A 26,554-nucleotide genomic window follows, 5' to 3' on the forward strand; every position below is an offset into this window, starting at 1 on the left:
CAAGAAAGTATCTGCACAGGCTACTGTTATGTGTGTGGTATCATTTGTTTTGCTCAATTGCTCTTCGTCTCCCACCGTAGTCACAGTGAAGCCAAACGGCCCGCCACTGTTAAATGAATGTACAGGAAAACACTGTAAAGGAGGGATGAGGTGGGGATAAAATTGATGAACAGAGTAAGTTGTCAAGATTATTGTTCAGAAATTTCACTAGCAGTCAATATAAATCCAAAGTTTAGTCATCAGTATTTGCTTGGTAAACATATTACTTTTAATTGATAGGATGAGATGGATTCATTATTTTCCTGTATTTATTTTAAGGGTAATTAAAGTGTTACAGGCCTTGACATAAATGAGTGTTAAAAAAAGTATTTTGATAAAAGAAACAAATACAATTAAAGGCTCAATTATATACAAGCAGATTAATTTGATAATGATAATGTTTTACATTCACTGATATTAAATTATCTGTTCTATTTATCACAGTCATTGGTTACTGCCAAGGTGTTCTACTTTGCTGTCCGTCTGCAAGTGTTCTGTCCAGCTACAACTGTCTGAAGTCCAACTGCATCAGTGACTACAGGCTAAAAGCATCTTCTGGGATGTTTCATTTTATTGCTTTTTGGGATTCCAGTTCCAAGATTCCAGCTAAACCAGATTTCCCTAGTTTTTTGTGTCTTGCTGCAGCAAGTATAGTTTGGTCTGGATGTGGAGGTGTAAGGAATACAGTGTGTCTTTATCTAGTAGATACAAGCTACAAAAACATATTACACTACAGCACCGTCATAGGCACCGCTACCTAGTGCTGGGCGATATGGAAAAAATCATGTATCACAATATGGATTAGTTTATATCATGATAACGATATATATCACGATATACCACAACAAAGTATGTTTTCAGTTATTCTCTGAAAAGTTTGACAAAAATTTCATTGCTTACTTTTCTCCATGAAACATCAACCTGTTGCTAGGGCTGGACCCGAATATTGGGTCCCGATGGTGGTATGCGGATATAAATTTTGAGATCCCAATATTCGCCCCCTCCTACCTCCACCCCCCATCCAGCGTTACGAACTGAGCCAAAAATTTGGCTCTTTCCTCCGTTAGCTCACCGCCTCTGACCTCACGGACCGAACCGAATATTGGGGTCGTTCCTCTGTCCGTCCGTCAACTCCCCTCTCCCAGACGTTAAGGAGGGGACCGAATATCCGGAGCCCAGAAACTGCTATTCGGGCCAGCCCTACCTGTTGCGCGTCCATTGTTCAGCACTCATGAGTTAAGTAACATAAAGCATGTCGCAAACCCGCGTGAGAATCAAAGAACGTAAAGCAGCGTCATGTCGCAAAAACCACAAGGCAGAGTTTCTTTGCGAAAAATCTTTTTTTTATTCTTCTTTATTTTCACTTATATAAACTTACAGTATGCATAGTGACAAGAAATCACTAATACAATCGTTGTAGGCTATTTAATGATATATTTGCTGTAGTAATTGATAAAATTAGGTTAGAAACGATAGAAGAGAAATGGCACGATAGACACTTTACTATCGTTCTCACTATATGTATCATCATATCGCCCAGCACTAGTTTGGGGTGTTTTTTTTTTTTTATTTATTATTTTGGAGAACTTCCTTCACCTTCACTGGCCCCATCCACCTGGCGGCCAGCAACTGATTAGATTTCTGCTTTTTTTTTTTTCTTTGGCCCCTAGTATGAATGGTGTTATGTTTTAACCAGTTATTTTAGACAATTATAATAAAATGTTTTAATTTGGACACACATCTCAAGCCTCATGAAATAAACGAACTTATGTGCCTCCAGTATTGGATCACAATAATTCTCTGGGTGAAATTCCCAGGGTGGCGTTGTCGGACATCTGATTTCATTTTGAACTCATACAATGTGTACGTGTGGAGTATCTTGGAGCTAGCCAGTCTGCCCTAGCGCGTCTCCAGTTGGCTCAAAATGCTGCAGCCTGTCTTTTAACCAGCACTCGAAAATATGAGCACATTACGCCTGTTTTAGCTTCCCTCCATTGGCTCCCCGTGCGCTTTAGGGTTGATTTTAAGGTTCTTTCATTTGTTTTTAAAGCCTTAAATGGTGTGGCCCCTCCCTACCTCTCTGAGCTCCATCCTCATCCCTCCTCACGAACCCTCAGATCAGCTGTTCAGCTGCTTCTGGAGGTTCCGAGGTCTAGGAGGAAGCTCAGAGGAGATAGAGCCTTCTCTGTTGCTGCTCCCAGATTGTGGAATAATCTCCCTATGCACATCAGAGAGGCTCCCTCACTGTCGGTTTTTAAAACCAAACTTAAAACCTATTTTTATTCACTGGCTTTTAACACAGCATGAGACTCTGCTTCTGTTTTATTGTGCTGCTGTCTTAATATGTGTATGTTTTATTTATGTTTTATTTATTGTTTTAATTCATTGTTTATTGTACAGCACTTTGTTTCAGCGGCTGCTGTTTAAAGCGTTGTATAAATAAGGTTGAGTTGAGTCTAACAGAAAAGATATAATCCTATTTTAATCAATCATGCTGCAATCTTGGACTGCAAACATATTTGTAAAAACAGTAAATCAACAATCTAAGTTCTGAAAGAGTCTGTGTTAGAACAATATCACTTTGACTTACACTTTATTTGTTGGGCTGCTCTCAGTGATTTCAGTTGAGGTTTTGGTTAAGTTATTCCTCATGGAATCATTACAATGTCTGAAAATGTAATAAAAGCAAGAGTGTGTCTCTGCTATGTTGTCTCTCTCTTTGTGAAGAAGTTTCTAACCTTGAAAGCAAAGCTTATTTATTAAAAAGAGGAGATTTTGTGCAGTTGTTAATTCTTCTACGCATTGTGTCTTTAGGGTCTTTTTTCTATGACAGACATTAAACTGCTGCAGTTTTTCTGTTGAAGCTATGACATTTCCCATAAAAGAGATATTCAAAGTTGCTTAAAGGAAAATTTCCTGTACTCATGAATTTCAGGAGGCAAAGAAGCTCAGAAATATGAAAAATAAAATAAAAATAACAACAGTATGATGATACATTTTTGCATAAACATATTATATATTTAAAAAATTGACTGATTCTGATGAGGGTTTGGTTGATTTCATATAGAATAATGTTTTGAGGTTAGGATTAGCATCTGTGTTCATGTTGTTTTTTGGTGCAGCAGGACAGTCAAAGTCTCACCAAGATCTCAGTGGTGTACGCTGAGTTGATCGAGATGCTGTTGACCGACATTTCCAAAGTCTCTGGTTTGATCACATCCATCATGGACAATCCCTCTCACCCACTGCATGACACTGTGGGGTCTTTAAGCAGCTCCTTCAGCAGCAGACTGAGACATCCACCCTGCAAGAAGGAACGCTATCGCAGGTCCTTCATTCCATCTGCTATAAGACTTTACAACATCAGCATCACTGGCTGATGTTAACATAAACTGGACTATATCATTACCACCCCAAACCATAAAATTTGCACAGCAATTCTTGCACTGCACATCTTCGCACTTTTAAACTTTTTTTTCTTTTAAGCCTCTTTATCCTCATCTCTCACCCTTGTATATATTGTAAATATTGTTACTACTGTTCTATTGTTTTGTTCATATCACTACGTCTACTGTTGCATGGGCTGCTGTGACAATGTAAATTTCCCCTGGCGTGGGGAGAAATAAAGGACTTATCTTGATGACGTCGGGTTTGGAGATGGTCTTATAGTGTGTATCGCCAACGTAGGCCTGCACCACCATCATGCGGTTCATGGTCAGAGTACCCGTCTTTTCACAGCAGATACTCGTGACGTTGCCCATGGTCTCACAGGCGTTCCAGTGACCCACCAGGTTGCTCACTCGCTATTGTGATCCGGGCAAGCAGCTTGGTCAGTTTGCTCTGCGGCACACATTTGTTCTCCCTGGTATTTTCCATGTCATCACCCACGATGCTCTTCTTCATGGGTCTCAGAGATGACACATTTCTCTCGGCTGTACGGTTTACGTAGCAGCAGAGACTCAGTGGGCTGTTCAGTGGTCAGAGCGAGAGCGACCAGAGTGTCTGTAATGAGGCTGATCCAGACCAGGCCAGGTGATCCAGGCAAGCAGCTTGGTCAGTTTGCTCTGCGGCAAACATTTGTCCTCCCTGGTATTTTCCATGTCATCCTGGGTCTTGGCTGGCTTTACAGGGGGAGGTCAGGATGGAAAACTGTTCACATTGATTTTGGTCAGATACTTCAGTTGTATGTCCAGACACATCACAGTGTAAAATAACATCATCACTACATGTGAACTCATCTATGGTCTCATTTATTCACTAATGATGTTTATGTGGACAGATTGAAGTCAAATATAGCTAAACAACTATGATTAAACCTTTCAAACAGCTCTGCTGTTTTCAACACAGACTATATGAACTCTATTTGCTGACAGAGTGGACTAATACGACAGGAGCAACTTCAGATCAACACCAGCTGATAAGAATGTGCAAACCTTTCCAATTTGCACTGTTCTGGATGACCTGACCTCTACGGATCACTGTAAATTTTTGTTCTTGTTCGATGCGACTCAGCATACCGTGGAACTCCTTGATGTTGCACAAGTTTCTGCAGGCCGTCACCAGGATCATTATGACGACCCAGGACAGGATCAGAGCAAACCTGAGCTGTCTCATGTTAGCCTTGCCCTCACTCCCTGCGCCACCTTCAGTCCCTGCTGGAAACAAATGATGACAATTAGAACTAAATAACAAAATAAACAGACTGACCACTACAAATGACATAAAATAGGTTAGTTAACAGCAAGTGCAGAATTCAGAGAAGAAGTTCAACATTGTTTGTTCGGACAAAAATAGCAGTTCCAGTCATCACATTAGCAAAAAGCTCAGTTCTCCATCCTTCACAAGGGGAACTAGAGTCAGAAAGCTCAGAAAGGCAGTGAGAGAAGTTAGAACAGAGTTCAGCTGGCTGGGAGTTGATCTGTGGACACTGATATTATGTGGTTCATACTTAAACCAGTTAGCTACCAGGTTCAAAGTTAAATTCTGAAATACAAAATATCTACACAAATATAGATTCTCGTAGGATTTGCAGATCACTTCAAGTTCTGAGATATGTTTGGACTATCTGCCACGTCCAGCACGTTTAACACTGATGGACTTTCAGTGATCTACAGGTCAGCAGATTGTGACGTTTAACAGCTTCAGCTTTTGTTTCTTGAAGTAGTTTGGGATGATTTAGAGGTCTGCTCTGGATTGTTGTCCTGTTGTAAAAGCAACTTTTCAGTTTCAGTTTCAGGGCTATGAGCTATAGCAGATATTTAGAATGTAAAAATACTGGGATCAGCTTTAAAAAAGTTGTAATTTGTAGGATCTACAGTGTGACACCACTGACTTTCATCGTTGCTCCCTGGTGCGTTGAAGAACCTGATGAGCAAGATTACTGCAGCGAATCCCAGAAAGGCCAGTTTAATGTCCCACAGAGTCTTCTGCACCAGCTGCAGGAACATCTTGGGCTTCTGTGGGGGAATCATATTCTGGTGTTGCTCTTCTAAATTGCTGCCAGACAGATCTACAGACACAAGCATGACATTATTAATTAAGAGCAATTGAGCAAAACAAATGATACCACACACATAACAGTAGCCTGATTTCACCAGAACCCTTCATCAGGGTGTTTAGGTGAAGGTTTCAGCCTGCAGTTCAGCTGAAAACTCTCTGAATTTTTACTGCATGACTGTTGGTCACAGTTGAGTCACTAATGGCTCCACAGCTGTGCAGAGACTTTCTTGTTTTTGACAGAATCTTTTCCTTACAGAATGGCAAGTGACAAGTCAGTAGTTAAAGAACAGTCAGAGTCTATGACAGCAGCAATCTGATTGATTTCTAGAAGTAATTTTTAACGTGACTCAGAAATAACAAAACATGAATAATAATAGTAATAATAATATCAGCTGTTAAGCTGTCATAGGCTGCATTTGATGTTATAATGTTGAACTTGACACAAACTGTTTTGCGTCTTTGCTTTTGATCTCTTCCTGTCGTCGTCACAACACCGTCAGCAGCCACTCGGGTGACGGCAGAGGGGGCATCTGGGGCGGTGGTGGAAACTGCCACCTCACGGAGCCCAAGGCCAGGAACTGCTCGCACACGCCGAGGTAGTGGATCGCTCTCCACATCCAGGAGTCAGCGTGGGTCTCCCGCAGGGTGTTGCACAGCTGAGTGGCACTGTTGCCAAGAGTGCGGGACTTCAGCTGTACAACCACCCTCAGGTCACAGGACAACCTGCAGCAACAAGCAGCAGCATCAGCCTCAGTTTCATCCATGTCCAACACACAGTGTGGTTAAACTGGCTCTTACCTGTACGTGAGTACGGCAGGAAACTGGCAGCTGTAGGTGTGGAGCAGCTGCCTAATGATGGCCTGCGACCAGCCTCCGACCTTCTTCTTACATCGACGGCACTCTAGGTACTCAGTGGCCATGAGATACCAGCCGTCGATGTCCAGGACCCTCCGGATGGTCCTGTCCAGCCCAGCCTTCATCTTGGACCCGGTGCATGAAGGCTGGGGACATGTCAGCTGCAGACGCCAGACCCTGTGTGGCATCCACAGGAACAGCCGACATGCAAAGAAGGGGTCGGGGGACGCGGGAGGCTGAGGGTTATGCAGGTAAAGAAAAGCGGGATGGAGGAAAGGTGTGTCTACAGGTGATCTCATTAGTCAGGATGATTCAGGTGATGAGCAGCATGGCAGTTAGTGATCTGAGATTAAAACCATAGAGACACCAGAAAGTTCTAATCTGACACAAACTTACTGTTTGGTTTCCAGCTCTTCTGTCATTCAGAAACATTTATAAAGCAGAAGGAAAGGACAAGTCAGCATGTATTCAAGGTTTCTGTTATCACCTACATGTTCCAGGTGTCAGTCTGTCATTAAATGATTACTTACACTTCTCTGTGTCAACTACCACCTGGACCAGCTCTTCATCTGTGGGCTCCTCAGGTGGTTCTGAGAAAAGAGCTGGTCTGCAGGAGGCTGGAATGGAAATACAGAAACATGAGTTAAACAGTGAGAAAAACAAGTAAAGTTTAACTCTGTATTTCACTGAGGCTGAACCAGAGCTCACCTGGAAATGCAGACTTAGAAACCACCAGCTTCTTAATCTTTGCCTGCATTTCCAGCGCAGACAGAGAACGCCGGCCAGAGACAAAGGCTGCAAATCTGAAACCAAACCACACAAGAAATATAAAGATTCCTTCAGAAAGACCCTCAAAGATCACCAAATTCAGACATCAGCAAAATGAAACACATACTGGGATGCAGCTTTGGAACCCTGCGTCGAAGCCGAGACAGAAGCAGAGCTGCTGCTGACAGTGGAGGAGGTGGAAGTCCTGGTAGCAGTGGAGGTGGAGGAGGCAGCAGCAGGGTTCCTCCTCTGTCTGTCTCGGCTTCTGACATAGCGGACGGCGTTCTCCATCTGCGTGCCTGGAGCTGGAGCTTCCGTCTCAGGTAGTTGACGAATCTGCAGATGATGAAGGTCCTCAGGTGACTGAGATCTTCACTCATCATCCAGCAGATGTTCTATCATGACAGTGTCTTTAAATGTATTACAGTAAAAACATACCGGATCTTCTTGGGGTCCTCAGGCTCTTCAGGGTCTCAAATTTGAAGTCCCCGAAGCCAACAAGGGCCTGTCCCTCCTGCCCAGGCTGGAGGGACTTCACCCAGGCCTCCTCAAACGCTTTGTGGAACCTGACGGCTTCCACAAAGTCCAGGTATCCTGAGGAGTACCGGGTGAAGGCGTCCTGCAGGTCCACAAACCAGAATTGGAGCTGCAGTCAGACTGTATGTCAGAATAAATCAGGTCCAGTCATTCACCTTGTTGGCCATCAGCGGGGACTGAGACCTTGTCCTCTCTCGCTCCTTCTGGTGGGAGGAAACCAGGTTCACAGCGTAGCCCACGTCGTTCTCCAGCAGCCAGTGGAAGGTCTGGCCCTGGTACCGGCCGAACTGGACCCTCCACCGGCTCAGCACCAGGGTGGCGTTGGTGACGTCGCCACCCTCGGAGACGACGTGGGCCCGGGCCTCCTCCTCCACCTCCTGTGCAGGTCTGGCCCTGTAGCCGGCCTGCCGGGGCCCCAGAGCCTGAGCCTCTGGTGAGGCCTTTAGCAGAAGGGTCCCGTTAGGGGCCCTTCTAAAAGTTGGATATTCCATCTAAGCAGAGAAAATGAAAATGAGGGGAGAACTGCAGCAGCACTGGAAGATTCCTGAGAACAGAAGATCGATGAAGGACACCAGTGAGGACAACTTACTGTTTATGAAGCTGAATCTGAGCTCAGTTCCTGTAAAGAACAGAAAACTCTTCAGTTTATCACACATCTATTCAGATTACTGACAACTTTACACATCAACACTCTCTCATTATATATATATATATATATATATATATATATATATATATATATATATATATATATATATATATATATATATACACACACACACACACACACACTTTTGTGTATAGATCTGTGTATATACACACACACATGCATATGTAAACCCCAAATATACACGAGTGCGCGCGCACACACACACATACACACACACACATATATCTGTGTTCTTCAATGTTTTCCAATATGTATATTCAATACATATACACATATGTACATATATACACACATGTACACATATATACATATATGTAAACACAAACAGAAATAATGAAAGAAAAGAACCACAAAGTGAATCTAAAATCCTCTATAATTACACAGATTTCTCTAAACTTGGATGGAGGATTCCCCTTAGCTCACCAGCAAAGAGCAGAGTAAACATGATGACCAGCTGGTACACGGCGTGGCCCACGATGCTCTTCTTCATGGGTCTCAGAGATGACACATTTCTCTCGGCTGTACGGTTTACGTAGCAGCAGAGACTCAGTGGGCTGTTCAGTGGTCAGAGCGAGAGCGACCAGAGTGTCTGTAATGAGGCTGATCCAGACCATCTGGACAGGATCCAGGGGAGAGTCCTGCAGGACGAGCAGCAGACATCAGCAGTTTAGTTTTATTCTTTTTGTTTATACACTTTCAAAAATCGAACATGTGCCGACATGATATGAGCAAATTATTCTATACCACATCATAATGCAGCTAAAGTGTCAGAGCTGTGAGTGAAAATATTCTGCACTGCTCAACTAAGGCAGTGATTAAAATAAAACACAGTCTGTCCTGTGTTAACAGTAACTGTAAAGAACCTGCTGCTCCTCTCTACACAGTCAGATTCTGCCAAACAGATGGAGCTGGATTACTCTCTGTTTTCCAGCTAAACAGGCGATAATTGAACAGGGACACAAACTGAAAATACTCCAAATGAGCCATATTCTGACTGAAAGGTCACTGCTTTAAATCCACAGATTGCACTAGTTGTGATACGGTTTAGCAGCGTGGAGGAGTTCAGATGACTTTCCTCAGTAAATAAAGGTCACAACAACACTCAGGAGTCAGTGGATGTTAATGAGCTTCAGGGTTCTGTTGTGTGTCTTTAATCAATCAGTCTTGGTGATAACATCAGCAGATTAGCTGCTCAGTGTAACTCTTTCTGTTCTGAAGCCAATTTCACATTTTAAATGAACAAATAATCACCAGCAGCAGATTCCATCATTATAAACAAACAAAGTAAGCAAAGTGAAGGTTTCATTCAGTCTCATTGTGTCTGCAGTATTTCTGAGATAAACTAGGAGCTATGACTGAATTTCAGCCTTTAAACCCTCACAGATCACAAACGTCTTCTTTGCAGGCTATTATGTCATATATCATTAATTTTCCAAAGTATGTTGGGCTCCTCAGAAGTGTCATCATTTGACATAGAAATTGTCTAGGTACTCTAGAAAAGTTTTCAAGAACCAACATCAAAATGTGCACAGTAAGTTAATGAACAGAGAGATCATGATGTAGAAAGTCTCGGCTGTGTCTTAAAATATGTAAAACAAAAATATTTTCATGGATTTGTTATTCTTGCTCTTTTTTCTCTTTGTCTGACATTAATTTGGGATTATCTAAACATTTTCGCCCAACAAAGTAAGATTCCCAGTGTGTTTAGCCTCAGAGTAGTTTTTAATATCATGCTGGTGGCTCTCTTTAACTGGTTAGATCACCACAGTAACTGATGCTGCACAGCTAACCTGCCCCAGAAGAGGTTCTGTTCAGAGTTTGGGATTTAAATCAGCTTTAAGAAGCATCTCTGTTCTATCACTTCTGGTCCTGAATTATACAGATTCTCAGCTGAGGTTTTATCTGTAAACCTGGTGAGCTCTACATTAGTCATTTCACTGAGCGAAGCTATTCGTCTACACATTTTGTCTTTAGGGTCTTTTTTCTATGACAGACATTAAACTGCTGCAGTTTTTCTGTTGAAACTATGACATTTCCCATAAAAGAGATATTCAAAGTTGCTTAAAAGAAAATTTCCCATACTCATGAATTTCAGGAGGCAAAGAAGCTCAGAAATATGAAAAATAAAATTAAAATAACAACAGTATGATGATACATTTTTGCATAAATATATTAGTTATTATATATTTAAAAAATTGACAGATTCTGATGAGGGTTTGGTTGATTTCATACAGAATAATGTTTTGAGGTTAGGATTAGCATCTGTGTTCATGTTGTTTTTTGGTGCAGCAGGACAGTCAAAGTCTCACCAAGATCTCAGTGGTGTACGCTGAGTTGATCGAGATGCTGGTGACCAACATTTCCAAAGTCTCTGGTTTGATGACGTCAGGTTTGGGGAGGGTCTTATAGTGTGTATCGCCAACGCAGGCCTGCACCACCGTCACGCGGTTCATGGTCAGAGTACCCGTCTTGTCACAGCAGATAGTCGTGACGTTGCCCATGGTCTCACAGGCGTTCCAGTGACCCACCAGGTTGTTGTCTTTCATCATTTTCTAAAAGATGCAGAACAACGCCGCTCATCAAACTTATCAAAACCTCAAAGACTATTACACAACTCTGAGGAGGTCAATTAGTGTTATTTTTGTCAAAATCCCCTGCACCTGGCACACTGCTTACCTTGACAGAGTATGTCAGATAGATGGTGACGACCAGCGGCACCCCCATAGGAACAGCCATGAACACCTTTGTCACCTCACAGATGGTGGTAAAAATGACCTTGACCACTGGCAAAAGCTGCCGCGTGTAAAAGTTGATGCATTCAGACTTCCAGGTCTGATGCTGGAGCCAAAAGTTTGTCATGAGGCTGATTGTGGTCACAATCCATATTGACAGACCTGTTGAAGCAAACACAAAATCCCATTCAACTCATACAAGCTGTAAATTGTACAAATAATGTTAATGACTGCCTATTAACTGCCATTAATAGTTTAAAGACAGTAAATATATTTTAACTCATAAGACAGAAGATGAAGGACATACATGTCAGAAAACTTATTGTAGATTAGATGCATTACCTAGTTGGTCTATCACCTGTAACCTCTTATTGTTTAATATTGTAGGGACCAAAGGAGATGAACACTTGTACTGCCAGCAGTTCCAATGACAAGAAGAGAGCATTGTGGGACTTTAGGTAGGAGCATCTAGCTTGTACAAAACTAACAAAACCCAGCATCTACTGCTCAGTAATTCACATCTGTCTTGCTTAATTCACAGAAAACCAAAATTTAGCAATGAGAAGGTTGTCTGCAGGCTGGTAAACGTGACTGAATAAAGCTTTATGAGCATTAAGGTGAAAACAACTTTATTTAAAGTGTGTGTGTGTGTGTGTGTGTGTGTGTGTGTGTGTGTGTGTGTGTGTGTGTGTGTGTGTGTGTGTGTTCTCACTGGCTATTGTGATTGTGCAGCAGGGAGAGGCTGGTCTGCTACTGCTGGAGCAGAGACGATGCTGGTTCTCTGCTCCAGCACAGTCCTCTCCCAGGCCTTCTGGGCCTTCAAGGAACTCCTTGATGTTGCACAAGTTTCTGCAGGCCGTCACCAGGATCATTATGAAGACCCAGGACAGGATCAGAGCAAACCTGAGCTGTCTCATGTTAGCCTTGCCCTCACTCCCTGCGCCACCTTCAGTCCCTGCTGGAAACAAATGATGACAATTAGAACTAAATAACAAAATAAACAGACTGACCACTACAAATGACATAAAATAGGTTAGTTAACAGCAACTGCAGAATTCAGAGAAGAAGTTGAACATTGTTTGTTCGGACAAAAATAGCAGTTCCAGTCATCACATTAGCAAAAAGCTCAGTTCTCCATCCTTCACAAGGGGAACTAGAGTCAGAAAGCTCAGAAAGGCAGTGAGAGAAGTTAGAACAGAGTTCAGCTGGCTGGGAGTTGATCTGTGGACACTGATATTATGTGGTTCATACTTAAACCAGTTAGCTACCAGGTTCAAAGTTAAATTCTGAAATACAAAATATCTACACAAATATAGATTCTCGTAGGATTTGCAGATCACTTCAAGTTCTGAGATATGTTTGGACTATCTGCCACGTCCAGCACGTTTAACACTGATGGACTTTCAGTGATCTACAGGTCAGCAGATTGTGATGTTTAACAGCTTCAGCTTTTGTTTCTTGAAGTAGTTTGGGATGATTTAAGGTCTGCTCTGGATTGTTGTCCTGCTGTAAAAGCAACTTTTCAGTTTCAGTTTCAGGGCTATGAGCTATAGCAGATATTTAGAATGTAAAAATACTGGGATCAGCTTTAAAAAAGTTGTCATTTGTAGGATCTACAGTGTGACACCACTGACTTTCATCGTTGCTCCCTGGTGCGTTGAAGAACCTGATGAGCAAGATTACTGCAGCGAATCCCAGAAAGGCCAGTTTAATGTCCCACAGAGTCTTCTGCACCAGCTGCAGGAACATCTTGGGCTTCTGTGGGGGAATCATATTCTGGTGTTGCTCTTCTAAATTGCTGCCAGACAGATCTACAGACACAAACATGACATTATTAATTAAGAGCAATTGAGCAAAACAAATGATACCACACACATAACAGTAGCCTGTGCAGATACTTTCTTGTTTTTGACAGAATCTTTTCCTTACAGAATGGCAAGTGACAAGTCAGTAGTTCTATGGACATCTCCATCAGTGTCTTGTATCTTCTTTACAGCGTCCTTGCCTTGAAGATCCATCAGGTTCTCCTCCTCTATGCTGGTCACCCCATAGTTGCCATCATGGTTGCCTGCTGGCTTGTTGGCCATTTTTCTCCTGCAAACATATTTTGTTTGAGGGACAGGTGAAGAAAGTAGATTGCAGCAATTGGGTCTGGGTGTTATGGAATAAAGTTGCACAAAGAGGTAACACCAAAAATAAACACAAGGGAGTTAAAAGACAGCTCAACTTTCAGATTGTGTGTTTTTAAGTACAGCAAGCTGAAAACATTTACTCACTGGACCACAAAACATACACACTAAACCACACAACTAAAATTTTGAGAGGTTACACTTTCAGATTTACAAAAATATGAAGTCTGCCTGTGACACACTGTCAGCTTTACCTGACAGTCACACAGAGATGCTACAGCGAGTGATAAACTTGTGGAAACAGAACTGAATCAAGAAGTGACAGGCATGTAAAGCAGAAAAAAGCTCAGTTTGCACCAACCTTCATAGCTATGTGAACAAACACAACCTTTATGGTTTCATGCAGACAGCTCATTTCTGGGATTCCTGCCTTAGTGGACAGTGTAGTCGACCTGACTAATGCCCCACTGTCTATTCTAGAGTGTGTGTGTGTGTCTGTGTGTGTGTGTATAAACACTACATCTAACTACCTGAATGAAAACAGATAAACTGCTCTCTGTTGTTAGTCATTCCATCTCAGCTGTACAAATCTAATTTTTATTAAATTAATATATAAAATTAATTTTACTGAAAATTTTATGTATATTTTATATAACCATTGTATTAAATTAAATTGAGATAAATTAATAGAACTGAGAATTTAATGGATATTATATAATCATTATATTAAATAAAATTTGTATAAAATTAGTATTACTGAAAATTTGATCAATACATTAAATAATTTTAAAATTAATATTACTGAAAAATTCATGGATAACTCATAAAATAATTAATATTGAATTAAATTAAAATTAATATTGAAAATTTAATGGATATTTTAGATAATCATTGCATTAAATTAATAGAAAATTAATATTACTGAGAACCGAATGTTTATTTTAAGTTAATTATCTTCTCTGCTGAGCATGGTGGATTTTACTTTGAGCTGAAATGTTGACATCGGTTCAAACTTCACAACACTAACAACAGATCTGGTATCAGTCACACAACTAGTTATTAACTGTCAGCTTCTGTATCTAATATCAGCTGAATTTGACATTAAATCAGTCGTTTCTCCCTCTCAATCAGCGCTTTTATTGCAGCGGGCGACGTTTAGTTTCCCGTGTGATGATAAAGTGTTTGTGAGCGTCGGAATAGAAGAAGTCCGAATCTGTGAATATCTTTCCAACTTTACCGAACTCGGTATAACGTGCAACACGTTCCCATTAACCCTTTAGGCGACACAGTTTTTTCAATAAAATATTCAGTTTTCATATCACTTTTTCAAAAGGTTGTAACTTGAAAATGATTAGAGATAAAGGCATACTGTAAATGAGTAAAATCATCAGTATGATCCAAAGTTTGTGATGGGAGTAAATTCACTCATCTAATTTGCATATCATGACGTCACCAGGCGGCGGACATATGGATTACATAACTTTTACAGATGTTTATCGATCAAGATGGCATTGCTTGGCTCAGAATTTGTCAGATTCCTGTCTCCACGATACTCAACAGGCTCATCTAAATGTCTGATCCACTTGTGATACTGTTCCTCATCTCTCAAGCAAACCCAGCCATTATCATCGTCATTTACGGCGGGGCCGTGAACGCCACTGCGGCCTCCGCCGCTTTTATCAGTGCATTTTCTCCCGCGTCTGCCGCTATTTCCGCGGTTTTTTGCATCCCCGCTACCCACTTCACTATTAGCGGTGTTTTGACCACCGCTGCTACACCCACCACGTCCCCTCCTGCCACCCCGGACACGGTGAAGCAAAGCATCGGCTCCAGGATGTGCTGCTTGTGGACTGTCATGGAGCGCGGACTCGCTGCCGTTACGTTACGTTGCTTGTCGCAATATTGCGACTTTGGCGCTTAAATTAAGATATTAAAAAAAAACAACCAAAACAGCTAGCTAGCTAGCTAAACCAGATGACTCTTTCAAAATGCTATATTACAGAGTTTATCAATACAACGCAGAACTACCGAAGCAGGCACACGGCCAAAGTTTTTAGTAATGTCCCTTTACACAAAACATGACAACTCCAGAGCACATTTGAAACACATTCATCCCATTTGTTTGCGCTGCGCTATAACAGGTTGTTGCTGACTAACGAAGCACGTTCACAGCACAACACATCATTTAGAATTTACACATATACTTAGATAAATCGTCTTGGAAAAATTTACCTCTAAAAAACAAGAAACATTTGTAGCTTACCGTTTTGTTTCTCCACTAAACACTGTGACCAACCTTAAGCCAGTTGGATCGAGTGGTTCAGCCGTTAGAAGTTCAAACATTAAAGAACACTGCGGCGTATCACTCCGCCCAGCGTCAAAGAGGCCCTACTTTACGTGGTGTAAATGCGCTCAGGACTATTTTACCTGATTACCTCTAATAATTTGAAATAATCTTGATTTTGAGGGGGAAAATATGAGATAATCTTAATATGCAATTTGTAAAAGGATGATTCTATGGTTAGGGGTACATTTCTGTGGAGGACTAAAAGTGCCAAATTTAAATAAATAAATCCATCGTTAAATAATTTATTAAATATGTCATTAATTAATTAAAATTGAAATCAAGTATGCCGTGATTCCACAAGCATCTACTCGGCACGGTACGGCTCGGCTCGTCTTTGTTTGCGAGCGTTTCCATACGGGTTAGTGCCTGGTACAAGGCACTATTTTCAGCATCTTCTCGGCTGAGGTTCCAAGCGAGCTAAGATGAGCCGATAATGTGACGTTTACATAGTGCAGGCCACTGATTGGACAGGAGTGCAGGCCACTGATTGGACAGGGAGGGACGACACATAGCTGCTGCCTACATGTTCACATTTTTCCCATCACTTTTCCAATCAATAAATAATACAAATACCTTTATTTGTTTAGCAATGCTACATGCATAACATATAAAAAGTGCAATTTAAGAAAAACCTTACAATACATATACAAAAGTACATAATAAAAGTAATAAAATAGCAGGTGTAATACTGGTAAGTTACATAAAATTGCAAAAGATATTTAAAGACAGTGTTTAGTGACTGTGGGGAACATTTAAGAGAACAGATTTAGAGAATCTCAGGGATCTATAACTTAGTCAACATATCAGATAAATAGTCAGGAACTAGTAGATTAAAAGATTTAAAAACTAAATTGAATTATGAAATGAGCAGAAAGCCAATAAAAAGCCTTTAAAACCGAAGTATTTGCATTTGGTTTTGGTGCAAAGATGCAAAATTTCTAAAGATTTCTTGGGCGTTTTAATAGAAATGAAGTCTGCAAGAAATAGTACAAGCATGAAAAGGTTAAAAACTCTATTTTTAGTGATGTTTCTCAGCTGAGATCTAAGTTGAATCTGACTTTCTTTATCACCAGTGATGGTCAGACCTCTAACTGTAATCTTTAGACACGTTTCTGTAGCAACTCAGGCTACGCTAAAGACTAGTGATGGCGAGATGAAGCTTCATGAAGCACTGAGGCTTTCCATCCAGTTGATTCACTCATGGTTCGAAGCTTCATGGTGCTTCATTTGCTCTACTGCGCCATCAACTGGACAAATAAAACAGGCAGAGTGCCTATAATGACACACTAGCTTTGCTATGTGAAGCTGTGAATTGTGCTTAAATGATAATACCAGTAAACAAGTAATATACTTAATATAGTGTCTGCTTTTCCTGATAGCAGGAACACAGGGGGAAATGGAAACAAACTGGAGAGAGATTTGAGATTTGTAGCTTGATTGCTTGATTGATGTCAGGTTCTGGCTTTCTGTAAAGTGCTTAGATACTTTTAATTGTAATAAGGGCTATATAAATGAAATTTATTGTGCTTTTGCTACTTGTTGTTTTGTGACTGCATGTGGTACCAGTGACAACCTGTAAAACAAAAATAGGGACAACATTTGATTTGTTTTTATTCAAAAACATCCATTTTTCCACAGTGCTGGGATCCAGGGTGTGTGTGTGTGTGTGTGTGTGTGTGTGTGTGTGTGTGTGTGTGTGTGTGTGTGTGTGTGTGTGTGTGTGTGTGTGTGTGTGTGTGTGAGTGTGCTGCAGTGTTGTTTGCAGAATGTATGTAAATGTCATTATGACATCACAATCTTTGAGATGTCATGTGTGATGTCATAATGGCCAGAAAGTGTATAAATATGTTCGTAACCTGGATTCAACACACAGTTTCTCGTGACTTCGTGCGATTTCCCGTGATTTGCCGTGATTTTCACCACTCACTTGAGCAGACCCCACTTTGACATGGCCCTGAGCTTTAAAAAGGTCAGAGCCTTTTTATCATCAAAGGCCTCGACTTCAACAGACGATGCGACTGAAAACAGAAAGGAGCGTGAACGTTGGCCATTTTCCAAGGCTGCCAAAAGGCAATTTGATGAAATGCAGGCAGACCAGAAGAAGATTTTTAAGAGGAAACATCCAGAGTTCCCTGTGGATCTGGACCAAGAGCAAAGCGAGTCTGTAGTCAGAAGCTCAGAAAGATGTCCTTCATCAGGAAGGCCTTCTGAGTCTGTGTCTACAGTCAACTCCAGAAAAACTTGTGAAAAAGTTTCCAAATTTACCAGCAGGGACGATGAGGGCTATGATGAGGACGCTGATAAATTCTCTACACCAGTTGTAGCCCTCAGATACTCAGAGTCTCTCGACACTTTGGTGTCGGTCCATGAAGAGTCTGAGTCCGATGACAGATCCTCCTATCAAGAACCAGCGACTGAACTGGTCTCTGCTCCTGAACCCGCCGCTTCCCAGGTCAGAACTGAATCACATTCTTCACTCTACTTGTCCCCCGAAGAAAAGGATGTCGTCAGCGCTCTGCTGCTGAAGGTGATGGCAAAATTCTTCTCTAAATCCAGGGTGTTAGTCACCACAGAGCAACTCCAGATCATCCTGAAGCAACTGTTGATCCTTCTGGATGAACGCTACCTGTCACCTGACTTCATCACAAAAATAACCCAGGAGACGGACAAAATAACGAAGGCCATGGTGAAGGACCTTGACAGGATGTTTGGCTCTACAGAAAAGCTGCTGGAGGCAGCGACGACTGCAAAAGATGAATCTTTTAAGGACACTGTGTGGATGGCTTTGCAGGTTAATTTAGAAGCCATCCCTCGACCAGACAATTTGAAATCTGGAGACACCAGGTTCTTCTCATCGGTGGGAAGAGGCTTCAGCGAAAACTTTCGCCGTTTGAAGAAGAGTTTGGCAGGTTCTAATACCGTAGCGATTATATTAGTAATCCTTTTTTGTATATCAGTATTACCTCTGTGAGAAAATCACAGTATAGATAAGTCCTTTATTTCTCCCCAAGCCAGGGGAAATTCACATTGTTGTGGAAACGCATCAAGAGAAGAATTACAAAGGCTTTCCATAAATACATCTTGTGTGGATCAGTAAGGCCTTCTCCAACTTCTCCACCCTGATTCCTCTCTCTGTCTATCTATCTATCTATCTATCTATCTATCTATCTATCTATCTATCTATCTATCTATCTATCTATCTATCTATCTATCTATCTATCTATCTATCTATCTATCTATCTATCTATCTATCTATCTATCTATCTATCACCCCCATTCTTCACCTTTCTATTCTTCACCTCCTCTTTCTTTAAGGGCAGCAGGGTGGAATCAGTGAAGAGCACAGCAGCCTCATAAAAACGACTCCACTACTCTGGTGGGCTGTTTTCTGTGGCCACTTCTGTGTTCTCTCCATGCAAATTGATTGATTGGACTCTAAATTGCCTCCCAAAAACAAAAAGAAAAGAAAAAAATAAAACCAAATAAAAATAAAAGAAAAAAAATCTATTATCAGTCATTATCAGCAAATAAATATAATTTCGCCTTAATTCTACATTTGTTTGTTTCTCTCAGTAAATGCACCACATTCTGGTTGTTGTTGTTCAAACACTGGTGGTTCTGATTTAAACAGAACTAAAGCTCAGAAGGTAGTTTTTAGTACTGAACAGGGTTCATATGGTGGACAAGAGCTTGTTGTTCCAACAATGTCATTGTTTTTTCATTTAATGTGCACATACTGTATCCTACTTGCACACAGCTGATCTGCACCACAACTTTTAATTCATTGTATTGGACAGTAAATGCATTGTCTTGTATTTCTCTTTGTATAAAGTGGGATGTAAAGAAGAATCTTACTGTAATATTAAACCTGATTACTCAAAACTTTAGCGCACAGGGAAACTAGTCAAAGTAATGTTTCCAAGAATTTCTACATGTGTGTGTGTCTGAAGCAAGAACTTGGGAATTTCACCATAATCTTCCTGATTGTGGTCTTTCATTCCATTTTCTTTCTCAGTGTAGCCAAATATTTACAGTTATTTTGTTATGTGCTTGTTGGTTATCGGATCCAGTGTGAACAGTATATTTTTGGACACTTTTTAAGTGAGTCATGTAGAATCAAATGATTTGATGGAAATATCACAATTTTCAGTTTAGAATTTGAGAATTTTCCCGATGGAACCAAGCATCACATATGATTTGCTCAGGCACTGTTGCAAAGTTGAAAACCTCACCATCCTTTCTGTTTTTACAGGATTTTTTTCTTTTTATCATTACTAATGTTTAAATAGTAAATTACTTTATATAGCAAAGGATTGTGGGAAAATATATGCTCACTACAGGAAATCTTTTGTACTGTGAATCCATTCACATTAGCAAACCTGAACACAAAACACTGTCCAAAGGCCAGGGAAATTTCTTCATTTTTTAAAAAACTGTTTTTGGGGAATTTGTGGTGAAAGTACAGAAGAGAAAAATGGCATTAAGGCAACAAAAAGGTTGTTATATTTCATGTAAAACTGTGACTTTTTCTACATGTCAACGTTGTGCCAAGTTGACTAGCTTTTCTTTTGTTTTTTGTTTGAAGATTCTACATTTGTCAGTGTCAACATATCAGCTTTATGTTACACATATATTTTGACAGATAAAGAACCATCACTAGATAGATGATGAACCTGGTATTTTTTTTAGTGGTGGGACACGATTAAAAAAATTAGTCTAATTAATTACAGGCTTTGTAATTAATTAATCAAAATGACAATAGATAATTATTTTCAAATTCAAATAAATTTTGGTTGACATCGATGAATAGACATATACATGTGTAAAATTTAAAATGTATAAAATGAATACAATTTTAAAATGGGACATCACATAAAAACTGCTCTCTATTCATGTCCAGTGAAGGTTAACACCCTAATTAATTCTACTTTGTGCAGTTTCCCCCCTAGCAGGTCAGTTTAGGCCTCTGAAGTGTTTGGTCTTCAGTGTTTTTGGGTTCCATAAGTGAGTGCAGCGTGTTAACACACATGTTCCCTGAAGCGTGCAACATGCAGCGCAGAGCCTCTTCTTGTACGTTTCACTGCTGATCGTCCCTGACAGTCCTTTCATGCAGCTTTGTGACTGTGTGATGTTGGGTCTGTACAACGGAGCAGCGACACACAGGAGCCCCTCAGTGCTGCCGTTTGTTCACATGCTGTCGGAGCTTCTGCCGGAGCTGCAGGCGTCCATGAAGCAGCGTTTGGATCCCGGCTGGAGGCTCCACTACCTGCAGGACCAGAAAACTGCAAACTGTGAGGCTGACTAGGTTTTATCTAAACACTGATCATGTTTATCTTCAGGAAACACTTAACAAATACTTTAAAATGAAGTACTAAATAGATACAAAGGCGTTTAAAGTGTTCATAATATGTAGTTGACTCTGTTTTGTCATCAATAAACATCATAAATATCTGTTTATAACTTCAGTGTAGTGTGTTTTACACCATTTATTACATGTTTAGACTGTATGATGCTAAGAAAAACTAACCCAGGGAACCTAAAGTTAAGTGTTTGATATATTTTCACCTTTAAATTCAGTTAGATATTAATATATAACTTCATTTAGGTAAGAATGACATTCTTTTCTTGCTAAAGAATATAAAACTATCAAAACCTTTGGGTGTTTAACTGCATTTTAAATGACATTTTAGGTAGTTTATATAATTTAATCAATGGTTTTATAACACTTCATAAAGTAGCTGTAAACAGATACAATGATATTTAAAGTGTTTGTTAATGTACTGAATTTGATAGTTATAATTTATTTCACAGACACATTTTATTTTATTGTAACTGTGGTTTTTTTTACACTTTATTGTCAATTTTCCACCAAATACAACAATTTATCAGTAAATATCATAAATACCTACTTAAAACTACAATTGTAGTGTTTTTAAATCATTTTTTTTTTTACATGTTTAGACTGTATGCTGCTCAGAAAAACTGAACTTTTATTTTATTCTTGCCCTTAAATATAGTTAAATATTATTATACAACTTTATGTTGGTGAGAGTCACATTCTTTTCTTGCCAAAGTTGATTCAGGATTGTGTTAGAAATAGAATAATTAACGTATGTTTGTGATATCAGGTGGAATAATCTTAATACGTCAAGATGCTTAAATTCAATTTTAGGGTGTTTTTTAATGAAAACAGCTCAAGAGAAGGTTAACAAGCAGCTGCTTTTAGGAGAAGGAATGACAAGTACAGGAATTATTTTCAAATACTTGTGTACTTGTAATCAAAAATCTCCTCTTTATCAGAGAAGTTTTACTAAAATGTGGATTAAATATCTCAGTTTATTCTCAGAAAAAATGCAATAAAGTAAAGTTCATATCATCATGTATTCTAACAAACTGTTTTTCCAGAATCAGTCATCAAGATAAATGTGATGCGCCACAACAGAACAAATGTAATGAGGAAAAAAAAAACACATTTTCTGCACCAAATTGCATTCATTTTTCCTCAATCTCTGTGGAGTAGTTTTATCTTATCGGGGTTTTTGTTGGTGATTCATTAGAAGAAAATGCTTAAACACTTTATGAAACAACTGTGAATTTCAGAATTTACATAAATCCTCACTATGAACGTTTATTGTAAAGTGTAAAGTTTAGTTTTTTGTCCTGCAGGAAGTTTATCGACTCGTCTGAGAAGCTCCAGCAGCAGAAATGATCATCAGACTGGGAAGACTGACTCCAGGATATTTCTGTCTCCTCCAGGTCTGATGTTCTTATTATATTCATGTTTTATTTAAGTGTTTCACTGAAAACGTGTTCATAAAGGAACCTTCGCTCTCAGTTATTATTATCAAGAGAACACAAACCAAAAATATTATACTGATTGAGATCAGCGCTCTGAATTCTGACTTTCCAGTTTCTATAGGATTTTAATAAAGATAGTTTAGATTGATGGAGAACAGAGCAGGCAGCATGTTTATTAATATTTCACAGAGTTCATGTCAGGAGGTTTTATTACATCACTGTTCAGACTCCACCTCACTGCTGACGCTGCACGTACACAAAGAGCAGAAATGTGATGAAACACAGTCAGTTTCTGCATCTTAATTCAGGGTTTTAACATCACATCTTTTATTTATCAGCAGTAAATTAATAAACAGTGCAGTCGGTGGTTGGAACTTATTTGTCTCATCAGATTCAAATTGTACTCCAAACCAATCATAATGTGAATAAATACTGTTTACATTTAACCCTCAAACCTATTCTAGAGACCAATTGTTATATTTTTAACAAGAATACTTTTAAAAAATGTCTCTGTTTTGGTTTATCATATCTATAATTCTTCTTTTATCTGACAGATATTCTAAAAATGCTCTAATGTAAATAAATGTGGTTTTTCAATCCTATTTTTTGTGAAAACTGTTAAAAATTCGTCTCCGTTGTGTGATAAAAGTGGAAAATTACAATGAAATCACAGCCTATAATGTTAAAAATATATTTTTATATAAATAATATATTCTTATTCTTATTATCACATGTTATTATATTTTTGTTTCCTGTGTAGTGTCCTTGGGTGTTTTGAAAGCCACCTATAAATACAACTTATTATTATTATTGTTATTATTATTCTTATTATTATTAGATTTTTAATAGATTTTTAGTTTACTTTGTACAGTGTCCTTGGGTGTTTTGAAAGATGCTTGTCAATAAAATGTATTATTATTATTATTATTATTATTATTATTATTATTAGTAGTAGTAGTAGTAGTAGTAGTAGTAGTAGTAGTAGTAGTAGTAGTTATAATCATAATATTTTTGTTATTGTTGTTATATATTTTCATTTTTTGTTTACTTTTTACGGCGTCCTTTTGTTTTGAAAGGCATCTCTAGATAAAATGTGTTATTATTATTATTATTATTATTATTATTATTATTATTATTATTATTATTATTATTATTATTATTATTATTATTATTATTATTATTATATACATACAGTATCTTTCTGGGGTCATAAATAGTGTGCCAAGTCCTTTCCAAAAAAAAAAAGAAGAGAGAAAAGTTTCAGCAGAAATTCAATGTACGAGACAGTCCAACCTCCCCCAGAAACAAGGGTCGTAACTCCCATTTAGGGGCATAACTATAAACTATAAAGCCTCATTCAATCAAAGAAAAAATAGGAGAGGAAATCTTGGAAATGGCTGCTGATGCTTTAGTGCTTCAATATTTTGTTTGTTGTTGTTTTGTTTATAATTTTTACAAATTTAAGCATGATTCCACCTGAGGATAACTGCACAAATATTAGCAAAATATTCCTGTTAACAATGTGATTAACTGACATCAGTTCTTGTGCATCCATTGTGAGGCAGGAACATTTAAATCTAAAATTATCCTTATCGAAAGTTTCAACTGATTCTCAGTTTCAGCATCTCTCTAAGTCGACCCGGTGACTTCTCCTTGCTCCATAATCGCATTTCAAACACAAAAAGCTGTTTATTTTAACAGCAGTGATAGCAGCTACAAAGATCTCAGTGCTCTACTGGAGGAACATAAGAGAACAACCATCACACTCCAGCTTTAGCCTCAATAAATGGAAAAACTCTCACCAATATTCACTTTATAACAGAGATTCAGTCACATATATGCCACTGTGGGTGAAGACGCCTGTACAATTTACATTTTAGGGGATTTCAGTTCTTTTCTGACAGAAATAATGCAAAAAACATGCACCATATTGTCATAAATATTTAATAAAGATGAAAAGCGACCTGAATGTGTCAGTGAGGATGATTTTATTCACCTGTGTGTCCATCTGCAGAGGCAGGTGTCAGGTGAGGTCCGGCTGCAGCCTCAGACCAGCATCATCGACCCCATCGCCATGACGATGGCGGCGTTTGGGATGGGAGTGTCTCTGTACAGCACCAGGCAGATGACCGAGAGGGTCCAACTGAAAGAACCCAACTAGAAGATCGCCTGCAGATAGAACGTCAAATATAAAACATGTGACTGTTTGTGGACGTCGGAGGAGGTTTGTGGAGGAGGAGGATTAAATGTGGTGTTTGTGTCGCTGCCAGAAGGAAAATCTAAATGTCTCAGAGGGGAAAAGTGACTCATTGATCAGAGAAACCAGGATGAGTCATCAATAACAGCAAATAAAAGCACAGATATGTGAGCCTGTAGGTCAGTAAGTTTATATTCTGTGCAGGTTTCCTTTAAGAGGGCGGAACATTTAATCAGGGAATTGTGTTTTCAAGCAATAATCACTTTTTAACAAGCACCTTTAATACAAGTAACCACAGAAAATCAGATTTTATTTATTAAAATTCGTCACAAATGCTCACTTTTCCTTCATAATATTTCACTTTTGTCGTTCGCTGTGTGTTGTTGTACTTTAGCACCTTAATGTTGTGAATTTAGATGATAAATCCTGCAGCAGAATCACCTCTGACTATTATTTTTTCACCCAGCAGCTGTAGGAGGAGCTGTTTGTCACCAGAGCATCTTAAATTCGCTAAAATATAACTTTAATTTCATGTCAGCACAACATTTACTCAGAAAATGTCTGTAAATGTAAAATATATGTTCAAATCCTGTACTTAGTATAGGCACAACTGTGTACATTTCACAGAAGTCTGAAATAAATACGTTCATGTTTTGATTTCTGTGTTCAAGCTGATGTTTTCAAAGCTGTTCTCAGGCTTCATCATGTGGAAAATCTCGGTGGGAAACATGCTGTCGGCCGACTTAACAGTCTGTATGGAGAGATTCATGTGAATGAAGCTCAGACAGGGGAAGTGATTTTACTGCGAGGCGTGAAAGAATGAGATACCAACACTGAATGAATGAACAACATGCCATGTCCTTTAAACATCACTGGACCTGTTTACAAAGTAGATTAATGGATTCTTCTGTCTCACGAGTTTGACAAACAATCCAGAACCTAAAGAGAATGTTATGACCTCCTGAATGTATGAATCAATAACTTAAACGATAACTGTTGGTGGCAGGATTTCCTAACTTGCAACTGTATCTTATGGCCTGATAAAGAACCCAGAAATAACAACATCTGTTAGAAAGGGGAGGACATTTTGAGGTTTTAATGTAAAAAACATGAAATTAAACTGTAAACAGTGCCTAAAAAAGTATTCAACCCCCCAGTTTCCCCCTTTCATCACTATTCAACATTGAACTGTGGGTAGTTTAATTTGGTTTTTTTTGGAAAACATTTACTAAAGAAAAACATGATGGGAAATATTTTGTCCATCAGACTAGACATTAAGTTTGACAGACGTCAAAAACTGCACATCATCACAAACTCACCATCCTACACGGTGGTGGCAGCATCATGATGTAAAGCACGGTGGTGGCGGCATCATGATGTGAAGCACGGTGGTGGCGGCATCATGACGTGAAGCACGGTGGTGGCAGCATCATTACATGGAGCATGGTCTTGGCCGTGACCTACTTGAAGGCGGTGAATATTTATGCAAATGCATATATTGTGATCTATACTTTTCATGAGTTGACTTTACTTTGTTTTCACTTTGATGTGAAATAGACTTGTTTCATGTCAAAAAAGCCAAATTATATTGACCACAACTCAGTGTGGAAGAGGGCAAAATAATCAGGCCTACGGTGCTTTCTCTTAAAGTCTGTAAGTTACATATTTTGAATTTTATTTTCATTAATATGGAGATTTATCTGACTGATATCCACAGAAACAGCTAAATGTTTCCCAGATTTCTTTTAAAAAAAAAAAAAAAAATTGTTTCAAAAGATCTTTCTCTAGTTTCCATTGTTTCACCAGCATCCATAATTTTTATTGGATGATTTCTACTTGCTCCATTGTGCACAAAACTTTTATGTTAGTGTGTAGACTTACTTTTTGAATGTATTCTTACTGTAAAACCTGCACTTGTTGAGTTTGCAGTGTACTGTTACAGTGTTGAGTGCAGCTTCAAATGATCGCAAACGCGAACAGAGA

At 39.2% G+C, this 26,554-nt stretch overlaps 3 protein-coding genes across 3 annotated transcripts in view; 2 read left to right on the plus strand and 1 right to left on the minus strand.

The window, feature by feature from the left end:
* si:ch1073-513e17.1 (sialin) overlaps positions 1 to 26,554 on the plus strand; it is a 193,501-nt gene that overhangs the window by 90,411 nt on the left and 76,536 nt on the right. The window lies entirely within an intron of this gene.
* Positions 1,376 to 15,580, minus strand: LOC118469887 (plasma membrane calcium-transporting ATPase 2-like). Its single transcript, XM_055017613.1, has 17 exons — positions 15,493 to 15,580; positions 13,030 to 13,194; positions 12,735 to 12,911; positions 11,813 to 12,058; positions 11,045 to 11,262; positions 10,678 to 10,920; positions 8,792 to 9,006; positions 8,288 to 8,317; positions 7,600 to 8,189; positions 7,289 to 7,497; positions 7,102 to 7,196; positions 6,924 to 7,010; positions 6,337 to 6,808; positions 5,986 to 6,261; positions 5,372 to 5,548; positions 4,557 to 4,694; positions 1,376 to 4,188 (listed from the first exon to the last, which is right to left on the minus strand). Exons 2-8 carry the CDS (start codon positions 13,070 to 13,072, stop codon positions 8,311 to 8,313), a joined length of 1,149 nt encoding a protein of 382 aa, XP_054873588.1. The 5' UTR covers positions 13,073 to 13,194; positions 15,493 to 15,580; the 3' UTR covers positions 1,376 to 4,188; positions 4,557 to 4,694; positions 5,372 to 5,548; positions 5,986 to 6,261; positions 6,337 to 6,808; positions 6,924 to 7,010; positions 7,102 to 7,196; positions 7,289 to 7,497; positions 7,600 to 8,189; positions 8,288 to 8,310.
* Positions 14,092 to 25,228, plus strand: LOC129350589 (uncharacterized). The gene is made up of 3 exons (XM_055017614.1): positions 14,092 to 20,867; positions 22,243 to 22,332; positions 24,389 to 25,228. Exon 1 carries the CDS (start codon positions 17,525 to 17,527, stop codon positions 18,545 to 18,547), a length of 1,023 nt encoding a protein of 340 aa, XP_054873589.1. The 5' UTR covers positions 14,092 to 17,524; the 3' UTR covers positions 18,548 to 20,867; positions 22,243 to 22,332; positions 24,389 to 25,228.

Source organism: Amphiprion ocellaris, chromosome 15 (assembly GCF_022539595.1).
Source record: "Amphiprion ocellaris isolate individual 3 ecotype Okinawa chromosome 15, ASM2253959v1, whole genome shotgun sequence".
Classification (NCBI taxonomy): Eukaryota; Metazoa; Chordata; class Actinopteri; family Pomacentridae; genus Amphiprion; species Amphiprion ocellaris.

Excerpts from the sequence above, each read along its gene's own strand:
- LOC118469887 (XM_055017613.1), bottom strand. The coding sequence starts at position 13,072 with ATGGAGATGTCCATAGAACTACTGACTTGTCACTTGCCATTCT. Across the intron at positions 12,912-13,029 it reads GACTTGTCACTTGCCATTCT|ATCTGTCTGGCAGCAATTTA; the intron begins GTAAGGAAAAGA and ends TTGTGTCTGTAG. Across the intron at positions 10,921-11,044 it reads ATCTGACATACTCTGTCAAG|AAAATGATGAAAGACAACAA; the intron begins GTAAGCAGTGTG and ends TGCATCTTTTAG.
- LOC129350589 (XM_055017614.1), top strand. The coding sequence starts at position 17,525 with ATGGCCCTGAGCTTTAAAAAGGTCAGAGCCTTTTTATCATCAAAGGCC.